Source organism: Lontra canadensis, unplaced genomic scaffold, assembly GCF_010015895.1.
Source record: "Lontra canadensis isolate GAN:19392208 unplaced genomic scaffold, GSC_riverotter_1.0 scaffold38, whole genome shotgun sequence".
Lineage (NCBI taxonomy): Eukaryota > Metazoa > Chordata > Mammalia > Carnivora > Mustelidae > Lontra > Lontra canadensis.
This window is the reverse complement of record NW_022631032.1, coordinates 3,012,576-3,033,906: the sequence shown is the minus strand read 5'-3', so window position 1 is coordinate 3,033,906 and position 21,331 is coordinate 3,012,576. Positions and strand designations below refer to the sequence as shown.

At 39.1% G+C, this 21,331-nt stretch overlaps 2 protein-coding genes across 2 annotated transcripts in view; both read right to left on the bottom strand.

Moving 5' to 3' along the window:
* PCYT1A (phosphate cytidylyltransferase 1, choline, alpha) overlaps positions 1 to 4,057 on the bottom strand; it is a 50,987-nt gene extending 46,930 nt beyond the window's left edge. Inside the window, exon 1 of the mRNA XM_032869378.1 lies at positions 3,992 to 4,057. The gene's annotated coding sequence lies outside the window, so the exon portion shown is untranslated. The remainder of the gene's footprint in view (positions 1 to 3,991) is intronic.
* TCTEX1D2 (Tctex1 domain containing 2) lies at positions 1,270 to 21,269 on the bottom strand. Its single transcript, XM_032869380.1, has 5 exons — positions 21,050 to 21,269; positions 17,929 to 18,062; positions 13,389 to 13,458; positions 3,992 to 4,055; positions 1,270 to 1,420 (listed from the first exon to the last, which is right to left on the bottom strand). The coding sequence occupies exons 1-5, from the start codon at positions 21,166 to 21,168 to the stop codon at positions 1,373 to 1,375; spliced, it is 435 nt and encodes a 144-aa protein (XP_032725271.1). The 5' UTR covers positions 21,169 to 21,269; the 3' UTR covers positions 1,270 to 1,372.
* Between the last annotated feature and the right edge of the window lie 62 nt (positions 21,270 to 21,331).

Sequence of the window (21,331 nt, the reverse complement as noted above, 5' to 3'; positions counted from 1 at the left end):
GCCTTTCCGTCCCGTCCCGGGCCTCTGGCGCAGGGCAGGTGGCCGTGACGCCTTCCGCCGGAGACCCCTCGGCCCGCGGCTGCTTCACCCCAGCGCCAACTTTGCCCTACTTGGTCACGAAGGGAGAACTCCCGTCCGTCCGCCCAGCCCTGTGGTGACCTGTAGCCGGTCCCAAACCCTCGTTTCCGTTATTTCTGACCCAGGTTGGCTCTCCCATAAATGATTATTAGCCGAGGTCTAATTGAGCAGGAGCGGAATCAAGGAAGGCCGGCTGGTAGGAAACCACATGTAGTAGGGTATCTGGTAGAGAAACGTTTTCCTTTGCTAGAATGAACCTTTGGAGGGGTCACTTTTGATTCCACAGATGCAAGACAAGCAAATACCCAATGTTAAGGGAGAAGAATGTAAAAGAACTTTAAATATATTTATTACTGTTTTTTTGTCTACATGCTTGACTTGAAAGTGGCTGAGAAGAAAAGTGGGTGGATACACTCAGGACTGTACTGAAGAGCCCCCAGGGAGAAACAGGATTTAAATTGTAACCCTTTCTCTTTTGAATTTCAAATAGTTACTTGAACGTGGCTTGGAAACTAAGGTGTTCCCAATAAGGGCTGCTAGCTGGAGAAGACGCCAGGGGCTACAACGGGGAACATCACTATAAAGAGAGTGGGAGCTTGGATAGTAACCAAAATAATCTCCAAGTTTCAAAGGAAGGCCCGATTTCATACACAACTTGGACACTGTGTCTGACACTATGGCAGACCCAGGAGAAAATGAATGTGCATTTCACCTAATAAGCTGTGTAAGGTGTAAGATGGCAATAGCAAAGCAGAAACAATGGATAGGAGATAAAACAATTTAGAATGTACAAAAAAACCTTTATGCACAAATAAATTCATGCCAGTGTTATTTGTAATAGTGAAAATTTCTAATCAATCCCTTAATAAGGAAATGGCAACAGTTACCAATGGTATAACCTAGTGGAGTGAGTGCAGCTATTATATTATGCTTATGAAAATCATAATGGAAATAAAATGACATTAAACACTGCTCATGACATTATGAGAAGTGAAAAATCAGGGTACAAAATTGTGTATATGATTTTTTAAAACCCTGAAAATACACACTGGTAGAAAATATATCCAAATATTTACAATTGGTTATGTTTGAACAATTGAAATATGAATTTCCCCCACTTTCCAAATACAATTAAGAACATATTACAACAAAATCAAAACACTAAAATACAAGGCCTAAAACTGAATAGACTCAGTTGCCAAAATGCCAAATTATCTTTATTTTGTTGAGATATTTAACAATATAAAAAAGTCTCTATTTCTTCATGGTCATATTTTTACCCAACTTTTCAGATTCAATAGTAGAAACAGCCGAATGCCGCTACAACACAGAATAAACTGTCCTAAAAAGCAAACAAAACAAAACATACACAAATCCAGAACGTTAGTACTAATGAAGGGCTAAGGGGCAGCAAAGGCAATTGAAATGAACATCATCTCAGATCTTTGCCAGTTTTCAATCACAAAGGTTTTTCCTTCAATATACAAAGGGTTTCCAGAATATAGCTATAAAGTTGCTTGCTTCAGGGTAACTACAAAATTGCTTGCTCAAAGGGTGGGATGGGTAAAGAATTAGACTTTCTGAAGGTAGAAGTAAAATGCAAACTAATGAACCTCATGTAATTCATTTCCATAAAATGAGTAGTCCCATTTTTCCTAATTTATCACAGAAATAACAATATGAAATGTTTTGAGTTTCTTAGGAGTAAGTGCATAATGATATTATATCATAGATAAAAATAACAGCATCTTGGGGTGGCTCAGTCAGTTAAGCATGGACTCTTGGATTTTTGACTCGGGTCATCATCCCAAGACCATGATCAAGCCCCACCTTGGGCTCTGTGCTCAGGAGGGAGTCTGCTCAAGATTCTCTCTCTTCCTCTCCTTCTGCTCCTCCTCCTATGCGTTCTCATTCTCTCTCAAATAAATAAATCTTTAAAAAACGTAACAGCACCTTGTCATAAATTCTGGGTCAGGGCAAATGGCATCTGGGTGTTTGTTCTTAATTGATAAAATCCATTTATCTATCTTTTAACTCAATCACAGTTAAACTTGTTAAAACACTTTTTAAGTTATTAGAGGAGTTCCACCTACCTCAGTGACTCCTGAGACCAGCAACTCTCACCTCCAGCCTGGTACTACTGGGAGAAAACAATCTAAACTTAAGTACCTGATTACTAACCAAAGCAAAATTCTTTGGTTAAGCCCAGGTCCCTGTATCCTTGGGTGGGAGAACCATGAGCTGTGTTCTACAATCGTGCTATCTGTGGTGAGAAACCTGTTTTGTTTTGTTTTTTATTGTCCAGGCCTTATGGGCTGATACTTTTGTAAAATACAATAAAAATTAATAAATGGGAAAATGAAATGAAAAAAGAAACATACAAAATATAGCCTAAACTTTTTACTATTAAATTTACCAATATAAAATTACTTTGTCCAATTCCTGTAAGAGTTTTTAAACTCTTACACTCTATGTACTTCTCTTATAAAGGATCTGTGACCACACAGCGTAAGGACTGGCAATGGTCTATAGATTCCACTTTGGCTGTTCTACAGTACCTCCCAGAGTTCACCATGCCTGTCTTGGTCAAAATTTTATCCCTCGCACCCCCAGGGGAGGCTGGCACCTAATGGGAGCTCAGATTATTTGCTGAATGATTTAATTGCGTTGTATAAGGATTCAGTAACTCCAAAAAGCAGGAAAAACCATCACCTTAGCTTGACCCTTCCCCTAGAGAGCTGATAAATGGGATTTACACAGTACTTCCTACTATTCAGCCCTTGTTCCCTAAGGGAGTTGAACATAAAATGAAATTTTGGTGGGACCATAGAATTTTAGAGCTAAAAGGTATCTTAAGATGACATCAACACAAGCAACTTCCAAACCTGGCAGTAAGCATAATCATGTGGGTAACTTTTTTAAAAATTCAGATGCACTGATTTAACACCAGACTTATTTGATCAGAATCTACTTGAGTAGGGTCTTGGCATCTGTACTTTAAACAAGTCCCCCAAATTATTTTTAGGCAACCACAGCTGTTCTTTGGGAAAATCTAATACAGCTTCCTAATGTTACTTGATACAATCAGAGAAAAGTCCAATGACACCTGAAGTCATTCAATTAGAAAGTTACCAAGCTGGAAATGGAACCCCTCTCCTAATTCACTCAACCAAGTTTCTGTTCTATTCTACTATACTTTAACTCTGAGTCTACTAATTCACAACCTAGGGATCATTTCTGGAAGCAAGTATAACAACATATGATTAAAATATATAAAACATTCAGCCAATAATGTACCAGTGTTTAAATGAAATCTCTTTTTAAAAATTTCTCTTTTGCTTAGTTTTGAAAATAGCTTTAAGATAAAATAATTAATTTTATTACTGAGTGAAAATCACCTTTGCTCATGAATCCCTGCCACCCCAATTTCTTTTGGTTTTTTTTTAAAGATTTGAGAGAGAGAGAGAGCACGAGTTGGCAGCAAAGGCAGAGGGAGAAGCAGACTCCCTGATGAGCAGGGAGCCTAATGCACGATTTGATCCCAGGACCCTGAGATGATGACCTGAGCCAAAGGCAGACGCTTAACCAAGTGAGCCACCCAAACACACCCCTGCCAACCAAACTTCTTTATAGTTAGCCAAGTGCCACATGTCTGTTAGCACTAAATAAATGATTTCTCAAAATCAAACTTGTAAAGAGTTATATCATTTGTACACCTACAAGTCTCCCTTTGGGCGACACATTAGATTTCTTCTGCTTTAGTAACACAGTAAAGGAACAGTAAATTCATTTCATCCAGGAGTCAAAGACAGACATCTAAAACTAAAGTGTCCTCATATCTTAATAATATTAATTTGACTTGGAATGTCCACATGTCCTTGGAAAGGAAAAAGAGGCTTTCAAATAAACTTACATTCATGAAAACATCGTAAGTGTAGTTGTCAGTGTCGGCATCCCAGAAACAGCGAGCAGCCATGCTGAAAAGTCAAAGAATGAAGAATTATAAATAATATAACAAGGATCTGAACTATATCTATTTGCCATGAGCAAAAGTTTTCTTGGATACATTTTTTTATTTAAATTCAATTAGCCAACATATAATACATCATTAGTTTTTGATGCAGTGTTCAATGATTTATTAGTCGCATATAACACCCAGCACTCATCAGATCATATGCCCTCCTTAATGCCCATCACCCAGTTACCCTTTCTCCCCCACCCCCCTCCCTTCCACAACCCTCAGTTTGTTTGTTTTTTAAGATTTTTATTTATTTATCATTATTATTTTTTAATTTTATTTATTTATTTGACAGACAGATCACAAGTAGGCAGAGAGGTAAGCAGAGAGGCAGAGGGGGAAGCAGGCTCCCTGCTGAGCAGAGAGCCTGATGCGGGGCTCTATCCCAGAACTCTGGGATCATGACCTGAGCCGAAGGCAGAGGCTTTAACCCACTGAGCCACCCGGGTGCCCCAAGATTTTTATTTATTTTATTTTATTTTTGTGGTGATTTTTATTTATTTTAGAGACAGAGAGCACAAATTGGGAGGAGAGAGAGAAGCAGGCTCTCCGCTGAGCTAAGAGCCTGATGTGGGGCTCGAACCCAGGATCCTGGGATCATGACCTGAGCCAAAGCCAGATGTTTAACCAACTGAGCCACCCAGGAGCCCCAACCCTCAGTTTGTTTCTCGGAGTCAAAAGTTTCTCATGGTTTGTCTCCCTCTCTGATTTCTTCTCTTTCAGTTTTCCTTCCCTTCCCCCACAGTCTTCTGTGCTATATCTTTGATACATTCTTATAGATGAGTGCTTCCAAACCTTTTCACAGGTTGCCACATAGAAAATCCTATTTGTACAGCAGAATATACTGGATAAACTAGAAGGGACTGAAATCATAGATGTAACTGGAGGCGACAGCCCAAGGACTCTTAACAACCCCAGACTCTGACCAGCCTAAGTGGTCAATACCTTGAGTCTTTGGTATTTTGCGTGGGAAGTTATTATAGATTACTTCAGCCAAGATATTTTTGAGTAAATTTTAGAGGAAATACTATCTAAGACTTATGACTGAAATCTTGCACAATAATATAAAAAAGTAGGTCTGGAAAAGACCTAATAGATTATTTTGTCCACTGTGATCATTTTGTAGAGTGCCAGAAAAGAAAGGGACAAACTCTGAACTAGAACTCAATCTAACTAGTTCTGAACCCAGTATTCTCTCTATAGAATTGCTACACTGCCTCTGAATTCTCAAATTAACCATTATCTCCCCAAATCTTGAGAAAGACAGAATGTTAGGCAAAATAAAAGTCAGTTAAAAAATGGAAACAATTTGGGGTGCCTGGGTGGCTCAGTGGGTTGAGCCTCTGCCTTCAGCTCAGGTCATGATCTCAGGGTCCTGGGTTCGAGCCCTGCATCAGGCTCTCTGTTCAGCAGCAAGCCTGCTCCCCGCCCCCCCGCCTACTTGTGATCTCTCTCTGTCAAATAAATAAATAAAATCTTTAAAAAAAAAATGGAAACAATTTTATGGGGCACCTGCCTGGCTCAGTTGGTAGAGTATATGACTCTTCATCTTGGGGTTGTGGGTTCAAGACCCATGTTGGGTACAGAGATTACTTAAAAATAAAAATTTTAAAATAAATAAATAAATAATGGAAATAACTGAAATGCACAGTAGTAAGTGATAGAGGAAATCATGGTATTTTATGGCAATGAAATTCTATGTAGCCATTAAAGAGATATTTTATCAAAACACAAAAACATTTACAAAATTTATAAAAAATGAAAATATGTGCACAATACAATGTTAAGTGAAAAAATTACAAATGCTTTTATATTTTTAATACATGTGTGTATGTATGAGTCATCACTAAAATTTATTGAGCACTTAACTTTGTACCAGCCACTGGTCTAAGTGCTTTACATGTATTGACTCACTTAATCCTATGAAGTAGGTACTATTTTTTAAAAAGATTTCATTTATTTTAGAGGGAGAGAGAGAGCAGGGAGAGGACCAGAAAGAGAGGGACAAGCAGACTCAGAGCTGAGTGCAGAGCACTACACAAGGGCTTGGACCCCAGGACCCTGAGATCACGACCTGAGCTGAAATCAAGAGTCAGCCACTTAACTGACTGAGCCACCCAGGAGCTCCTGCTATATTATTAAACCCATTTAATAAATATGGAAACTGATTCATCAGACAAAGTAAGTAAACTTGCCAAGGTCAAACAAATAGTGACAAAGCTGTCCTTGAACGTAAGCAGTTCAGCTTCAGGTTATAGAGAAAGATACACATATATCATAATAATATTGTTTTTTGGTGTTTTTTTTTAACTAGGCTTCATGACCAGCGTGAAGCCCAACATGGGGCTTGAACTCACAACCCTGTGATCAAGATGTAAGCTATCAAGAGTTGGATATGCCTAACTGACTGAGCGACCCAGGTACCCCCAGTTCATTTTGGGGTTTGTTTGGTTTTTTTTAGTAGAAAGTTTTGCATAGACGAACTCTCCAATCCGAATATTCCACACTTTTTTTTTTTTTTTTTAAAGATTTTATTTATGTATTTGACAGACAGAGATCACATGTAGATGGAGAGGCAGGCAGAGAGAGAGAGAGAGTGAAGCAGGCTCCCTGCTGAGCAGAGAGCCCGATGCGGGACTCGATCCCAGGACCCTGAGATCATGACCTGAGCCGAAGGCAGCAGCTTAACCCACTGAGCCACCCAGGCGCCCTTCCACACTTTCTTAAGTCAAAAAAGTTCCACCTATTTCTAAACTGCAAATAAAATTAACCTTAATCTATCACCAATAAGGATTTATTTAGCAACTACTATATGTCCAAAAAGAATAAAACCTGTCTCAATCCTCAATCCCTCAATTTAATTAGGTAAAAAAATGAACACATAAAAAGAATAAGTTAATGTATAGTTGATGCTAATTTATAGGTTCTCAGAATTCAAAAGAATTGTAAAGCCTGTCTAATCCAAGTCCAGTCACATAACATTTGAACTAAATTTGTAGAAGTGCTACAAAAGTTAGAGAATTTAGACAGAAGGAAAAAAAACAACAAAAAAAAACCAGAAAACAATTCATGAAGGAAGTGGTAGTTAAGCTGAGTGGAACCAAGTGAAGGCAGGAATATAAAAATTTACTTGACAAATATTTGTTGAGGGTCTGTTATATATGAAGGAAGTGCTAGGTGCAAATGATACAAAGATGCATAAAACACAATCTTGCCTTCAAAGTACAGTCTATATTTACACCCTTTGCCAATAAAAAGAACCAGGGCTCCTCAGGGAAATGATCAATTCCAAGTGTAGGGCTAGAAATGTGTAAGATAAACCTGAGACTTCTGGGTCACACCCAAAGTTTTGCATAGACGAACTCTCTTGTCTTCGACCCAAAGACGAACTTTGGGTCACACCCAAAGCCTGGGCTATACAGAAAGAAAAAAATGCTATATTTAAGTATATATATTTGTGTCAAAAAGACTCAGAGGTATGATGGAACACTGTGTAACATGCCAGTGTTCCCACCAAGATTAATTAGCAAGGCTGGATAAAATGAATCAAAATGCAGCTGGAGCAAGACTAGGGGAGACAAAATCCCAGAAAGAGGTGAACTGCAAGGAGGTAAACTGATATCCTGCATCGGAATTCTCCCTGAGGCATTTGCCAAATCCAGGCACAGAATTAGAAGCTAAAAATCCAGGCTTTGCCCCTCTAGAACACCAGTAACTCAGGGAAAAAGAAACCAGCAAGACTTGCAGGGATATGGAGATAAAATTGGACACTTGAAGGACCAAAAGGAGAAAGTGGAACTGAGCCTGTCACATGGTAGGTTTTCCCCTTAAGACATGTGCTGAATTCTGAAACTGAAAGCCAAGTGTGGCAGGCAAAATTATGGCCCTCTCAGCAAACATATCTATGTCCTAATCCCCAAAACCTGTGAATATGGTACCTTATATGGCAAAAAATAAAATAAAAAGAATTTTACAGATATATAATTAAGGATTCTGAGATGGGAAGGGTACCCTGGATTATCCAGGTGGTTCAATGTCATCACAAGGGTCCTTATAAAAGAAAGGTGGTGAGAGAGTCAGAGAAATATTTGAAGATGCTATGCCGCTGGCTTTGAGGATGGAGGAAGGGTTTATAAGCTAAAGAATGCAGGCAATCTCTAGAAGCTGGACGAGGCAAAAGAGTGGATTCTCCTCTATAACCTCCAGAAGGAATGCAGTCCTTCTAATACCTTGATCTTAGCTGAGTGAAACGCATTTTGGATTTATGATCTCCAGAAATGTAAAATAATATTTTTATGCCACTGTGTTTGTGATAAACTTTTTAAGTTTATTTACTTACTTATTTATTTATTGGCATCTGTACACCCAGTGTGAGGCTCAAACTCAAACTGTGAGATCAAGAGTCGCACTCTCTTCCAACTGAACCAGCTAGGTGCCCGTGATAACTTTTTGCAGCAGCAATAGGAAACCAATACACTAAGGAAAAAACGTTGAACTAAAAAGTAGTTTCATACTGAGGAGACAAATATAAAAGTCAGTACCTGATGGGGGTGGGGTCTCAATGAACATTTCAGGTTCTTAGTTGAAAGATCTGGAGGGCTACATTCAAGAAAGAAGGGTGAACTGAAGGTAGCAAGAGTCTCAAGTCAAAACTGCCACCTAATCTCAACTCTGCTTAGCCCCTGACTGGATTAAGGTAAGCGGTCCATAGTCTACCTGAATGTAAAAGGAAAGAGTAAACTCTTTCTGGAAGAAAATAATATTATCTGGAGGTTCTATAATTTTTTCACACAATGTCCAAAATTTAAACCAGGCATGCTGAGAGACAGAGTCACATAAAGGATTACCAAGGGAAAAAAAAAAGTCAGTGGAAACAGAATCACACATGATCCAGATAGGAGAATAACCAGACAATGACTTTAAAATAACTGCTATGACCAAAATGTAAAAAGGGAGGAGAGAGGAAAGATAAAGAACATAGATAAAAAATAATTTCACTGGCCTCACTGACTGCTCCTAGCGGGTCCAGGAGGTGAGGCAGCATGTGTGGTGCTAAGGTTGGTCAGAGCTGTGACCAGAGCATTTGTGAAATGCACAAAAGTGCAAAGACTGAAGAAGAGGAACAAGAGGACACTCTGGATTAATCGAATTACAGCTGCCTCCTAGGAACACAGTTTGAAGTACCCAGTATTCACTGTCAATTTAATGACGTGCCAGGTGAAGCTCAACAGTAAAGTACTTGTGGGTCTAGACATCTGTGAACCAAAGACTCTTAAATCTGTGGCTGCTTTGACCAAAAGGTGATGACAGGTAGGATTTGCTGCTGCCTTTGGCCATAGGACAGAGCCAGAAAGCATATTCTCCAGAGTGGTGCAGTACCACTGAAGTACACTGCCTGCCCTTTCCAGTTGAGTGTCTTAAGAAAAGGTTTTTTTCCCCCTGATGATCACAATAACTAAAATAGCGGCCAAAAACTACTTGTGAACAATATATAAGTTTGATCAGCAATTATCTTAATTTACATTTTAGTAACAGACATGAAAGAAAGGCCCCTTCTTCCCTCATTGGGACAGATTCAGAAATCTCTTACACAAATTCTTCAAATAAAGCTCATGCCTGTGTGTCTGGGTGCCTTAGTTGATTTCACTAATGAATTAGAATCTATAAAAAAGAATCAAATGGGTATTCTAGACCTGAAAAACATAATAACTGATATTAAGAATTCAGTCAGTGGACTGAATAACAGATTAGACACAACAGAAAAGAGAATTAGTCAACTGAAAGGTCAATAGAAAAATATCCAAAAGGAAGCACAGAGAGAAAAAACAAAAACCTAGAGAAGAGCATAAGAGACCTGTGGAATATAGTAAAAAGAACATCTCAATCCAAGTATAGGTAATTGGAGTCCAAAAAGAACAGAGCAGAAGCAATATTTAGAAAGTTAATAGCCACACCTAGTGCCCAGATGTTAGTTTCTAATGCCATTCTCCAATAAAATGAACCAGAGCTCCTTGAGAAAATGGCTAATTATAGGGCTGGCATTGGGAATGAATATGATGAAGCATCTTATAGAGCCAGTAAGTAAGGAAGTGCTCAAAAAACCCCACAATAGGGGCACCTAGGTGGCTTGGTTGGTTAAGTGCCTGACTCTTGATTTCGGCTCAGGTCATGATCTAGGGATTGTGAGATCAAGCTCTGCGTCATTCAGTATAGAGTCTGCTTAAGGATTCTCTCTTTCTCCCTTTCCCTCGATCCACCCACCAACTCACACTCTCTTGCTCTCTTTGTCTCTCAAATAAATAAATCTTAAAAAAAAAAACAAAAACCCCACAATAGTAGGGTATACCAAAGGGACACAAGAGGCAACTGAAAGAGTTGCCAGTGGCAAAAGTTGGGACATTGAGCAATAAAATAAATAAGGTAGCACTAGATTATAATCTAAAGTACAAAACTCCTGTAAATAATAAATAAATAAATAAATAATAAGAAAGATACAGTTAGCAAATGCTAGACTGTAGGAAACTCTACAGGACAGCCCCATTTCTTCAACAATTAAATGGCAAGGTAAAAAAGAGAGAAAGAGAAAGTAATAGATTAAAAGAAATTTAAGAGACGTATTGTTTAAAAGCAGTGGGTGGCCTTTATCTGGATCCTGCTCTGAACAAACTGTAAAAAGGAATATAAACACATAATTATGTGCACACAAATACACACACATACACAGCTGATCTTTGAACAACTTGGGTTTGAACTGTACAGATCCACTTATGTGCAGATGTTTTTTCAATAAATAGAGTACTATAAATATATTTTCTCTTCCTTTTGATCTTTTAAATAACAGTAACATTTTCTTTTCACCAGCTTATTTTGTTGTAAGTGTATAATATCTTTATAAAATATGTGTTAATTGACTGTTTATGTTATCAGTAAGTTTTCCAGTCAACAGTGGGCTATTAATAGCTAAGGTTTTGGGGAGTCAAAGCTATATGAAGATATAAAAAGTTATTTTTGACTGTGCAGGGGTTGACAAGCCTAACCCCCATACTGTGCACAAGAGTAAACTGTATTGTATAATATTAAGGATCGACAATATTTTAGATGTGATGATATATTATTATGTTAAAAAGGGATATTGTATATTAGAGATATTGTATACTGTTATGTTTACAAATGAAATGGTACAATGACTGGAATTTGCTTCAAAATAATCTGGTGGGACAGGGAGAGTAGGTACAGGTATAAATAAAACAACATCCAGACGTGCTGACAAACTCTGAAGCTAAGTAATAGAAAAAAGGGAGTTCCTTAGTCCCTGTACGGAATTTTAGATGATAAAATTTTTAAAAAGGAGGAGAGTGACCTTGAATGCTACACTTTAGAGTTTGGCCTTATCACGTTTTACAAAGTGAATCATAACCAGTTTAAGGAGTTTATATTTGACAGGGTTTAAAATAAACTCTGAAAAGTTTATGGCAAGAAAATGAGGCGTGCTTCTGAAAGACTGGTCTAGTATACAAAATGAATTGTAGAGGAAAGAGACCAGAATCTGGCAATGCTGATAAAGGGCTGCTAAGGAAGCCTGGCCTCCAGATTACAGTGCATGTGGGGGGAGAGAGTAACGGCTCAACATGACAAAAGAGGATTTCAAGGTTTTAAGCCAGAGTTAATAAAAGCTTTGCAATACTGTGAAAGACAGAGAAATTAAAATGGCAGGCTGACCGAAGGAGAAGAAGGGAGAAGAAATTTGCAACTGTATTTGAACATGTTGAATCTGAGCTGATAGGGTAGTGAGGTAATTCTTTATATCACTGAGGTGAGAAAATATCTGGAAGCCTTCTGAGCAAATGGCAGGGCGCACTATGGTGAGGATTACTGTGCCAGAAGTCAGAAGGTGAGGCTCTTTTAGTTTATCTGACACCAGCCAGATACATAATTTGGAGTAAATCATACTGATCCTCGTAAGTGTCATCTATAAATTAAGGGGAGTAGACACTAGAAAATATCCATAGTCCCTTCCAAATCTAACATTCTATAGTAAAAATTTTCAGGGATAATATCTATAAGGTATTTTAAAAATTCATTCAACAAATACTTTAATACTTTCTTATAAAATATACTCAGTACTGGGGCACCTGGGTGGTTCAGTGGGTTTAAGCCTCTGCCTTCGGCTCGGGCCATGATCCCAGGGTCCTGGAATTGAGCCCCGCATCGAGCCCGCATTGGGCTCTCTGCTCAGCGGGGAGCCTGCTTCCTCCTCTCTCTCTTTGCCTGCCTCTCTGCCTGCTTGTGGTCTCTGTCTGTCGAGTGAATAAATAAAATCTTAAAAAAATAATAATAAAAAATTTAAAATAAAATATACTCAGTACTGTTTGCAAAGGAAAACAGGAGCTTAACACTCAGGCATAGGGAAAGACAGGAAATACACATTTTGAACTCACCAGTACATGAATGACAATTTGAGGTCATGAGAATGAATGAGCTAATTGAAAAAGCAGTGGGAAGAGCAGAAGAACAAGAACTGAGCCTTAAAGAAAGCTCAGAGCTGGTGATGTAGGGGAGAAAGAGGAACCAGGAAAGGGAAGAGAAATAAGTTAGATAAGTGACATCAGGGCCAAAATAAACTGGAATGAATATTAAGAAATAGAAGCCCAGGAGGCCCCTGAGTGGCTCAGTTGGTTGAGCACCTGCTCTTGACTCAGGTCATGATTCCAGGGTTCTGGGACCAAGCCCCATATAAAGTCTGCTTCTCCCTCTGCCTCTCTTCCCACTCATCCTTGCGAGCACTCTCTCTCTCTCTCTCTCTGAAATGGGTAAATAAAATCTTTTTTAAAAAATTATTTTAAAAAAGAAATAGAAGCCCAGGCCAAGAACAAGAGCTAAGAAAGGACTACTAGATATGCTAATAAGGAGGTCTCAGACAATTTTAAAGAAATTAATTTGGAATGATAGGAACAAAATCCAGGCAAGAAGGAATTTAAGGAAAAAAAAAAAAGAAGGAACTGAGGAAGAAACATATACATATACTGGACTTAGGAGCACATATACATAAAACCTGAAAGACTTACTGGCCTACAGATATTAGGAAAAGTGAGAAGTGAGTTACCTTGCAGAGCTCACCCACACTGTCAACCACACTGTTCTGTGCCAGGATCTTTTTGGTTCACAGCTGCATTTTGTTATACTGTCCTTTCCTCTCACTCTTACACAGATACAATCTTACTGAATTGTCAGGATGAATACCTAAGAAGAAACATTTAAGAGTAAAAACAAGAAGGAAAAACCAACTACTCACAATACTCCTTCACCTCTTTGTTCTCCAATCACTACTTGTACCACCATTTTGTATCGGTCAAATCCCATTTCTAGAAAAAAATAAGAGAGTTATCTATAAGTAAAAGTGGTAAAGTTATTTAATGAAGGTAAATTTGCCTAGAAAGGAATACAAGTATTCAGTTCACAAGCACTGGCTGAGTAGGATGGTAAGCTTGGGAGTCAGAAAGACGTGAGGACAAATCTTACTTTGGTAAGTCAGTCAGTCAGCTTGCCAAGTGTGTAACCTCAGACAAGCTGTTCACCTTTTTGGCGTAAGTCTTCCTCATCGGTTCAATAGGAATATTATTACCTACCTCCTGGGGGATGTTGCGAGGTGAGATGAGATAAGATATAATACATTGATCTTAAAAATAAGACTGTCAGTTATTTTACCAGCAAAAAATGGGTTTATTCAAGAAGGGCAGAGAATTGTAATTCAGTATAGGAAAGCTATAGTAAAACCACAGGCAAGTACAGAGAACAAAAAAGAAGCTGGTTCTTTTAAAGAGAAAAGGAGGACGTTGGGAGGACTGTTATAAACAAAAAGTCCACTGAAGTAAATCAGGAGTTGGAAATGTAGTGGCTTTTCATTGCCGGAATCCTTGACAGTCTCTCATTGGCAAGGCTGTTGCTGGGCAAGGAGAAAATCTTCCTCCTGCTGGGATAGTAAAAGCATAGGCTCTTCCGGGCCGGCTGATAAGACGTGGAACGGTATTAGAGCTCCCTCTTCTGGCCTCCCAACTCCATTTTAGTGAATATTAATTTCTACCTTTTTCTTCCTCTACTAATTTTCAGAAGTAATAAATACAGCATCTACAACAGTACTGATACACACTAGTTTCTCAATAGATTTCAGCTTCCTTCATTTCTCTCCTACTCTAAGTCATGTAATGTTAAGTCGACAAAACACAGAGATAAATAAGACACCATTCTTGGGACACCTGTCTGGCTCAGTTGGTTGAGCATCTGCCTCTGCTCAGGTCACAATCCTGGGCTCCTGGGATCAAGCCACACATCAGGTTCCTTGCTCGGCAGGGAGCCTGCTTCTCCCTCTGTCTGCTGCTCCCCCTGCTTATGCACACACTCTCTCTCTTTCTGACAAATAAACAAAATCTTAAGGAAAAAAAAAGAGACTCTTCTTGCCTTAAAGAACATAGAGTAGTTGGGAAGGCAAACATGAAGAATAAAATGAAAAAGCAATATATTAATAATTCCAAGAGGAGCATGTGTAAGATACATAGGAACACAGAGCTGGAAGCTCCTTCCCTTGTCTAGATAGTGGGGAAGCGGTGACCAGAAGAGACGTCTTGGAGGATGTGATAAATGAAAGGAGTCTTAGAAGAAAAGTAGGAATTTACCAGACAATGTCTCCATTCTATGGAGAGGGAACAGCATGTGCAAAGGCATAGAGTATGGAGCATTTAGAAAACCATAAGCTGTTCAGTAAGGTAGAAAAGAAAACAACATACAATTCTGGAGTATAATTGTATAGCCCATCACAACTCTGCTGCTTCCCCAGAAAATATACTGTTAAAGCAGCAAAATCCTGAAAATTCTCACTAACACCAAATCTGAAGAGAAGAAAACTGAATGGGCATCTTTATCTTCCCCCTTTTCTAACCAAGGAACAGTGAAAACAATTGAAGGGGGTTAAAAGGGAAAGGAAATGGACAAAGTTGAAACATAGCCAACTCTGTTTGATCAAAGTAAGGACTCCAGGACTACATAGTAAATTAGACAAATAATATGAAGACTACAGTTCCCCTTCCAGGTGAGACACTACCCTTAATTCAGGATACTTAACAAAATCTCAGGAGACAGAGCCCAAAACAGTGCACACAGCTCCACAGAGCTTCCTCCTTCCTCTACCCATTTCTCTTCCTCCTTTTCTGATACCCAAGGAGCTAGAATATTAAATACCTAGCCCTTCCATTGTAAAAATAAAATAATCTCAGATATGGTGGATGAGTACCAATCACCCACACTGTGTTGGGACAATTATGAAAAGAGCAAAGGAAAAGACCTGAAAATCACACATCAGAGTAAAACAGAGAGAAGCTGACCAGCAATATGCAATAATGCAGCAAGAAAAACAAAGAAAAGAATAACAAGAAACAAACAAAATACTGTTTAAAAGACAAAAATAAAAACAAAACAAAAAAACCCCTCAACCTAGGAAATAATATAAACCAAGGAACAAAGAGAAATTCTTCACAACTGATTCACAGTATAGAACAACATAAGCTCATAAATTCAACAAAATAAGAACTCAATCAGATTATAAACAACAGAAAGAGGAAAATGAAGATTGCAGCCATAAGACAAACTGAATACTCATACAGTATCAGTACAGACCTAATAAATTTAAAAAATGGTAAGGGACAGAACAGACACAAATGAAAATTGAATTACTGGCTTAAGATAATTACAAGTAAACATTACTGGAAAGGGAAGAAAGTATGGCACAGAAAAGCTAATAGATATGGAAGATAGAGATGATTCAACATATCAGTATTTGTTGTCCTGTGACCTAACGAATGGAACAGAAAATGTTTTCAGAGATACAAGAAAATTTTCCTGATATGAAAAAAAATCCACAGATATAAAATGCTCACTATCAAGCAATATTCTAAACAAGCTATTGAGCATCAAGGTTAAGGATGGGATTCTTTAGGCAGAGGACATCAAGGGGCCTTAGATTTCTCTACAGTAACATTCAATGCCAGAAGACAATGAAACAAAATCTACAAGATTCTCAAGAAAATAAGTTATTACCTCAAAATACTATATACATCCAAAATATATTCTGATTTAAAGGCAAAAGGCAGACATCCTCAAACATTAAAGAACACAGAGAATGTAGCATTTCTCAGCCCTTTCTGAAAAAACTTACAACAAAATCTCATCAGATAAGAAACTGAACCAAAATGGCATGATAAAAGGACTAAATAGTGAGCAATCATTCCATTTAAATATAAAATGAATGCAAAAAAAATACACATATATGTGTATATATACAGAATGAATGCTATATCACTATGCAAAATAGGTCCAAAGTATCCCATTATTATTAAGGTATTTATCTGTATATAAACACGGAAAAGATGTCTGATATGATGTTCACCTAATATTAATGGTTATCATTAAATATTGATATTTAAATACTGATATTTAATGTGGTGGTGGCATTTTGGATGATTTTCTAATTTTATTTATTTTTCTACACTGTTTAAATTTATTTATAATGGACATGTATCTTTTTCACAGTAACAACAAATTGTCATTAAAAAGTAAAAATAGGGCCACCTGGTGGTTCAGTTAGTTAAGTGTCTGCCTTCCGCTCAGGTCATGATCTCAGGGTCCTAAGATCAAGCCCCGAGTCAGGCTCCCTGCTCAGTGGGGAGTCTGCTTTTCCCTCTTCCTCTGCGCCTCTCCCCACTCATCCTCTTTCTCTCAAATAAATAAAAAATCTTTTTTAAAAAGTGAAAATAAAAATGTTGATATACAAACAGTGGTTAATTCTGGGTGAAATACATAGAATTGTTATTTTCTTCTTTGTACTCATATTTTTTAGTTTCTAAAAATTAAAGCAAATTAAGAAAAAGAAAAAAGTACATCAAAATATTAAAAGTAACTACCTTTGGGTAATGGAATTTTATATAATTTTAAAAATTTAAATGTGTACTTTTCTAAATGGTCTAGGTTAGTACAATGAAAATGTATTACTGTGACATAGACATTTTCTTCCCTCCAAAAAAATGTTCTAGTTTTAAAAAGGTAGAGAGAAAGGACTTTTCAGATGGTATAATATTATGAACAAAAGAGGGGCACCCGGGTGGTATAGTCAGTTAATCATCTGACTCTTAGTTTCAGTTCAGGTCATGATTTCATGATTATGAGATCGAGCCCCACCTCCAGCTCCACACTCAGCACTGAGTCAGCTTAAAGACTCTCTCCCTCTCCCTCTGCCCTGACCTCCTCCCCAGCACATGCACACACACACACTCTCTCTCTGTCTCTCAAATAAATAAATAAATCTTTTAAAAAGAGAGAGAAAAAGACAAAGAGAATGGGGAGAAAAAGCATGAGGTATGTTCTATAGATATACAGAGCTTAGCAAGAGTGGAGAGCTGAGTCTGGTGACTAGTTAAGGACTCAGCTGGAGGGATGGGCTGAGGTCAGACAGTGAGGGTATGAATGACAGACAGGCTAAGGAACTGATATGTTGGTGAGAAAAACAACCAAGAATGATGGGAGAAAGGAGTCCTTGTAAATCCTGATCTTTATCATACTGGAATGTCTCAGATACTGCATGCATACAATGTTTTATTTCATATCTTTAACTTCCCCACTATCTGGAAAGACCTACAAGAGTAAAAGTTACCAAATAATTGAGAGGACTAGACATTGAAGAAAAATTGTGTTTAAAAGAATCCACAGCTTATGCCCATTGTTTAAAGATAGGGAAGGAGACAAACAAGTAAAATTGAATGTCTATTTCCAAGTATCACCACAATTACCTTTTAATTTGTCTTTAATGGTTTCTGATAAACGTTTTGTGAGCTGAGGCATTTCTTCTGGAGAGTACTCAGCATTTGCTAGCTCCTCCTTAAGAACAGCATGGATACATTCTTTAACCACAGAAGGTCTGAACCTAAATGAAACAGTGTGAAACATCTAATTGGTAACTCCAAAATTTCAATTTACTTTCATAAATCAACTGCCCACAGCTTTTTGTCACTACCAACAATTTAATTCCTCTTTTTCATACTTTTTATTATCAAAGTGACATACACAACTTAAAAAAACAAGTCATATTCTTGATGTATATCTATAGACTGGACCTTTCCCCTGAACTTCAGACCACATATTCCAACACATATTCCATCTGGATGTCTAATGGACAACTCAAAAGTTCATACATCCAACAGTGAGCTTCTGACCATCTTCTCTCTTCAAAACTGTATTGGTCAATGGAACCTCCATCCTTCCAGTTGCTCAGGCCAAGAACCTTGAAGTCAGGCTTCTTGACTTTCTCTCTCACAGACCACATCCTGGTTCATAAGCAAATTTTATCAGTTTTACCTTCAGAATAATCTAAAATTCAATCACTCTCTCCACTGCACTGCCACCAGTTTGCTTCAAGCTACCTCCTGCCTGGGTTACACCAGCTTCACACAAGTCTCTGTCTCTGCCTTTGCCCCCATATCCTGTGGAACATAGCAACTAGACTGGTCCTGTTAAAATATATGTTGGATCATGGCACTTCTCTGTTCAAAATATCCCAAATGTTTGGGGTGCTTGGGTGGCTCAGTCAGTTAAGCATCTGCCTTCAGCTCAGGTCATGATCTCAGGGTCCTGAGATCAAGCCCCCTGCTCAGCAGGGAATCTGCTTCTCCCTCTCCCTCTGCCCCTTCTCCCTGCTCATGCTTGTTGTCTCTCTCAAATAAATAAAATCTTTTTTTTTTTTAATCCCAAATGCTTCTCACCTCACTCAGAGTAAAAGCAACATCCTAACTGTCACTTGCGCAGCCCCATATGACCTACCCTATCAAACTCTCTGATTTCATGTTCTACTACATTCCTGCTAGTTCTCTCCACTCTGGTCACACTGGTCTTCCCTATGTTCTTTGACCACACCAGGCATGACCACCTTAGTGCTTTTGCACTTGCTGTTAACCTCTGCCTGAAGTTCAAATCTCATTCTATAGGCATTGCTACCTTCCTCACTTCTTTCAAGTCTTTATTCAAAAGTCACTTTCCTTAGCCACTTTCTCTAAAACTTCAAATTGCTCTCCTACCACATCACTTTATATCTCACCTCCTGGTAGTCATTACTATCTCTATGGGAGATATATACTACATGTATATATACGTGTGTGTGTGTGTGTGTGTGTGTGTACTATATAGTTATATATACACACTATATACTATATAGTTCACTTATGTATTTATCTTGTTTGTTGTCCTTCTACCCAGCTAGAACATAAGCTCTATGAGGGCAGGGATTTCTCACTGCTTTGTTCACTGTCATCTTTCCACTTCTTAGAAGAGCACCCAGCACATAGTAGACAATAAATACTTTTGGAAGGAATGGATTATTGAATAAATGAAGACAAGAGGAAAAAACCTCCCCTAATTTCACCACCCTGAAATATGTTCACATTTTAGTTGTATTTATCATATATTAAAACACTAGTTTTATTTTCTGGGCTATATATTCTATTAGCTGATTTGTCTATTATGTGCCAAGTGACCAGAATGTTTTAGGTTTTGAGCTTATAATGCAGTGTAATATTTGGTAGCCCTAGTGGTCCCTTACTACTTTTTGGGGTGGGGTTCCGTTTTTTAATTTAAATTCTGAAGCAACCCTTATCACTTTTTAACAGTATTTTCTTTGCTCTCTTGCCTGGTTATTCTCACAGATGAACTTCAGAATCATCCACAGATTTCCAGGATTTGATCTGTTCTAAAAAGGGTTTTCCTATTACAAATATACTATATTTGGCTCTTCGCCTTAAGCCTTTCTCATTTTCAGTGAAATGTCAAAAGTTTTCTTCAAACAAATAACAAATAATCTTAGAGGATTATTCCTACATAATATATGTTAATTTTTTCTGCTTTTGTTCTGTTTTGCAACAGAAATGCAGGCAAATGGTGTTCTGTGCATTTAGAAACTTTTACCAAGATAACTGAACATACCTTTTTTGATGTCCACTCCACCCACCAGAAAACTGCATGAAATGTATCACATTATAACCAAAGTTCCTGGCTTCCAGTATTTGCCAAGCATTTGATTCAGCAATCTGGTTTCAAGCAACAGAGGGGCTTTTTTTTTTTTAATTATTTATTTTTTTTTAATCTTGTGAAAATGAAGTGAGTGATGGACCCTAGCGGACTGTCCTCTTCACTAGACTGTGTAATTTTGGGAAGGCATCTCGGTGGTGGGCCAAGAACAGCCGGATGATACCTAGGTAAGACTTTGAATGCATACAGGTCCCACTCCCTGCAGAGGAGTAAGCGTATTCTGGCACCCATAGCACACCTTAACCCTGGAAAATGGCTGAATGGAATTCGATGCAAGGCGTTTCTTTCCTGTTCATCTATTCCACCCCTCCTTTCCTCTGCCCACATCCCGGGTCTCCTAGAGCCAACCATTCCCACTACGCTAGCCTTAGGTGCTCCCGACGCCCTAACGCTGCAACTGTAGGTCTGGTCCACAGCTGGCCAGAGCAGCTGGAGACTCAAGAAAGATAGCATCCCACCCTCTCGGCTTGCCCCTTCCTCTCTAGTCCCCGCCCGCCTCCTCCCCGGCTCGCCCCTAGGTTTCCAGACCACCCCACACTCCTTCCCTCCCTGCTGGACTCGATCCCAATACCTTCCTCTGTACCAAACCCACTCCGCCCCTCCCCAGTCCCTCCTCCGCCACCTCCATACCCCTCCCCAGCCACCTCCTTCTCCAGTCCCGCCCTGCGTCCCCAGCCCGCCCCACCGCCAGCCCCGCTCCTCCTTCTCCAGTCCCGCCCCGCCCACCCCGCGGATCGCCTTGCGCTTTCCCCACGCGCAGGTTGCCGGGCGGCCTCTGTCGACCTGACCCAGCAGCTCGTAGGACACCCCCACCACAGCTCGTCTGTTACCCGCCTTTGCTGGAAAATGGGCCGCAGAATATAGGTATTCTCGGACTCCCCTGCGTTCTTCTCAGTCTCAGGCAACCCGTCGGCTGTGCCGGTAGTGAAGGACGCAGGGGTGGACGAAGTCATGGCTAGGGCTTCTTGGCTTAGTGTATCGCGATGAAGGCCTGGCGGATTGCGGTAGGGAGCTGGGAAACCGTCGCCAGGGCAACGGGGCCTCCATGAGCCCTGATGTGGCGCGCCTGCGCGCTTCCAGCAGAGCGGCCCTCCCCCACGCCTGCGCACTGGCTGC

What these genes read in the sequence shown, in the direction of transcription:
- TCTEX1D2 (XM_032869380.1), bottom strand. Translation starts at nt 21,168, where the DNA reads ATGACTTCGTCCACCCCTGCGTCCTTCACTACCGGCACAGCCGACGGG. An exon ending in CAAAGAGGTGAAGGAGTATT is followed by an intron (nt 4,056 to 13,388) that starts GTGAGTAGTTGG and finishes TTGACTTTTCAG; the next exon opens with CATGGCTGCTCGCTGTTTCT. An exon ending in CTTACGATGTTTTCATGAAT is followed by an intron (nt 1,421 to 3,991) that starts GTAAGTTTATTT and finishes TTTGCTTTTTAG; the next exon opens with GACAGTTTATTCTGTGTTGT.